The 3,002-nt window shown below is 38.3% G+C and overlaps 1 protein-coding gene across 1 annotated transcript; it reads right to left on the bottom strand.

The window, feature by feature from the left end:
- Nucleotides 1-431: 431 nt before the first annotated feature.
- dleu7 (deleted in lymphocytic leukemia 7) lies at nucleotides 432-2,635 on the bottom strand. Its single transcript, XM_016525380.1, has 2 exons — nucleotides 2,267-2,635; nucleotides 432-990 (listed from the first exon to the last, which is right to left on the bottom strand). Exons 1-2 carry the CDS (start codon nucleotides 2,564-2,566, stop codon nucleotides 784-786), a joined length of 507 nt encoding a protein of 168 aa, XP_016380866.1. The 5' UTR covers nucleotides 2,567-2,635; the 3' UTR covers nucleotides 432-783.
- Nucleotides 2,636-3,002: the final 367 nt, after the last annotated feature.

Below are 3,002 nucleotides of genomic sequence, written 5' to 3'. Positions count from 1 at the left end.
TGCTATTTTGTCTGATATGAAATTCTCTAATACTTTTTGGGCCAGAGCATCCCTGTTCATTCACATTAGACATCCAAAAACACTTGAATTATCTTCAGAAACTGGAGCATGAGATGTTTATATTAGTAAAAAGCTGGTTTTGTGCACCATCTAGTGACAAGAGAGGATTCTACACATGCTACATTTGCACACACAGCAAAAGCCTATATTGATTTCGGAATGCTCAAACCTTGAATTCATAATCAGATATTCAGGACTAAGTGTGTTTGTTGTAACACTGAAAATGATTTTATTTGGAACATAGTTACACTCTGATGTCATAACACTGGAATTCACATATACAAATGCATATTTTCACACACCCTCCCCCACCCAATTCACTCCTTAACACTTTCTTTTTAGCAGGTGACAGACGGCCACACCAGCCCATCCTGAGGTGTGACAGCCATCCCACCCGCTGAGCTGAGAGTGAATTCACCACCATCAGCTATTAGACTTGTTTTACCTGTAGTCAGCTGAGCACAGACGCATGATACTGGTATGTCGAGAGAATGTTGTTCTTAGGCTTGAGTACTGACAATATGGCAAAACACTTCTCGTGAAGATCAACACCTTCAACCAGAATGTGAAGCATCATCACAATTATCAAAAATTATAGATGATTCACAGATAGTTCATGGCTTTTTATGTTTCCTTAGAAAAGAGTAGTGTCTCCTTATTTAGATCTGCTTTATCTCCTCTGAGGTAGTTCCTTAGAATTCACAAAGTGAAATCTACTAATCTTCAGATATCAGGGAAGGAGTTAGAAAGCTCCCTCAGTTTGTGAGTTGTTTCAGTGGATGAGGGATTGTTTTCCTCTAGCACATATGCGAGTAGGTTACCCACAATAAGTCGAAGACAGTCCCGAAGTTCCCTCAAGTCTCTGTCTGAGTGAGAACCACTTTCTGCAATAGCCATTCTCAGGCATATGTTCTTCAGGTCAACACTGTCCTGAAAAGAGATTACACAAATATGGCTAATTAAAAAAAGAGTTTCAAGTGCGCACATCCAACAGGCCAGAAGCTCAATCCGGGTGTTCAACCACAGAGTTGCATAAAGAAAGATCAAAGTTGGCACTGCACAGCTCCAAAAGTATAAAAATATTTATTAATGTTCTCAACACACTAGCACATATGCGAGTAGGTTACCCACAATAAGTCGAAGACAGTCCCGAAGTTCCCTCAAGTCTCTGTCTGAGTGAGAACCACTTTCTGCAATAGCCATTCTCAGGCATATGTTCTTCAGGTCAACACTGTCCTGAAAAGAGATTACACAAATATGGCTAATTAAAAAAAGAGTTTCAAGTGCGCACATCCAACAGGCCAGAAGCTCAATGCGGGTGTTCAACCACAGAGTTGCATAAAGAAAGATCAAAGTTGGCACTGCACATTAATAAAAAAATATTTATTAATGTTCTCAACACAGGTGACGTTTCGAACCTAAAAGCTCTTCATAAGACTGATGAAGAGCTTTTAGGCTCAAAACGTCACCTGTGGTGAGAACAAATATTTTTATAATTTTGGAGCTGTGCTGTGCCAACTTTGATCTTCTTTTAATTAAAACAGAGCTCATAAATAAAATCACACGCAAACAAGGGCAAATGAGTTTAGCATCCACATACAGAACCGGACAAATGTTTGGGGACACTTCACTAAATATTTATTTTAATAAATTATTATTTTGTGTGCGTATATATTGATATATGGTTATAGATATGAATGGTTAAATCAAACTGGTTAGGAAAAAGCAGACAACACAAAAGAGTTATGTTCCTATTGTTTACAAAGCATCCCAGGACGCACCTGCAGAGCTGGTATCTAGACAAAAGAGTGGCTACTTTGAAGCTATATATATATATATATAAAAAATAGATACATAAAAATTAAACACAAATGACACATTAATTATAAATTAATTAATGTACTCAGTTTAATAATTTATATTACATTGAAATTATTTTTTATTAATTTTCTAATGTATAAAATCTTGTGCATTTGTATATAATATTAAAACACAACTAAAAAATAAATAAATAATATATATATTTTTTTTTTTTTCATTTGACATCTAATTCCCATACTTACATTTGCGTTATTCGATAGTTTAAATCGCTTTTCCTATTAGACTAAAATGCTATTATATACAGTACAAATCCAACATAGGGTAATAAACGTGATAATTTCACAACTGAGACGTTACCGCACAAAAGCTATCAAAAACAACTTACCTTACGTTTAAGCAATCTCATTCCGTAAGACGCGTCTTTAATAAAGTCTTCCTCTATAGAAATGAGGCGCGTGAGAATCTCGAGCAGTCGCGTGAGGCAGCTCTCTCGCGCTCTCTCCGTGATCGTCTTCAGTCTGCGGGGCTCCTTCGTCAGATCGCCCGGACGAACGGCTTCTTTGCCGGCCGGTAAAGCACCTGAACACTGACCCTCGCCATCTCTATTACTGGTCGTCGCGTGAGCTTGCAGTTCATTGAGGATGTTTAAAGCGTCGATCTGATGTGTTAAAGAGCAGAGCCCCATGTCTGCTGCCACCTGGTCAAGGACAGATCGGCAGCCTTGAGCAGAGTCACTGCTGAGAAAGAGAGAGAGAGAGAGAGAGAGAGAGACGAGGTTCTGGTCGAAACAACGCGACAAACGACCGGTTTTAAGTGTTTTTTCGCTTGGACAAATGGTTTCTTTAACGACGTCCCCATTGTTTGTGTTTGGAATGGATGACCGCTTGCTTACACATGCAAATGTGAACCTGATAGTCCTGCCTCCTCTATCGAGGTGCTCAGAAAAAGCAGTTAACTGAGATGTTAAAACGTTTTGAATAAACACAAAAAACAGAAACAGTTAGCATTTTAAAGCTTTAATTTATAATTTACTCTATTGGGGGAAAAAATTAAGCCTAAACCAAGTTTGCTGCCAGATCAAGCAGGTTTTCAGAGCCACCCCTCAAATCCAAAGAGATATT

This window comes from Sinocyclocheilus rhinocerous, unplaced genomic scaffold (genome assembly GCF_001515625.1).
Source record: "Sinocyclocheilus rhinocerous isolate Xijiao unplaced genomic scaffold, SAMN03320098_v1.1 scaffold1334, whole genome shotgun sequence".
NCBI lineage: Eukaryota > Metazoa > Chordata > Actinopteri > Cypriniformes > Cyprinidae > Sinocyclocheilus > Sinocyclocheilus rhinocerous.
Note: the sequence above shows the minus strand (reverse complement) of the source record. Positions and strands in the feature narration are given on the sequence as shown.

Coding starts and splice junctions, on each gene's coding strand:
- dleu7 (XM_016525380.1), bottom strand. CDS start 2,566: ATGGGGCTCTGCTCTTTAACACATCAGATCGACGCTTTAAACATCCTC. Junction 991..2,266: donor TGAGATTGCTTAAACGTAAG/GTAAGTTGTTTT, acceptor ATCTCTTTTCAG/GACAGTGTTGACCTGAAGAA.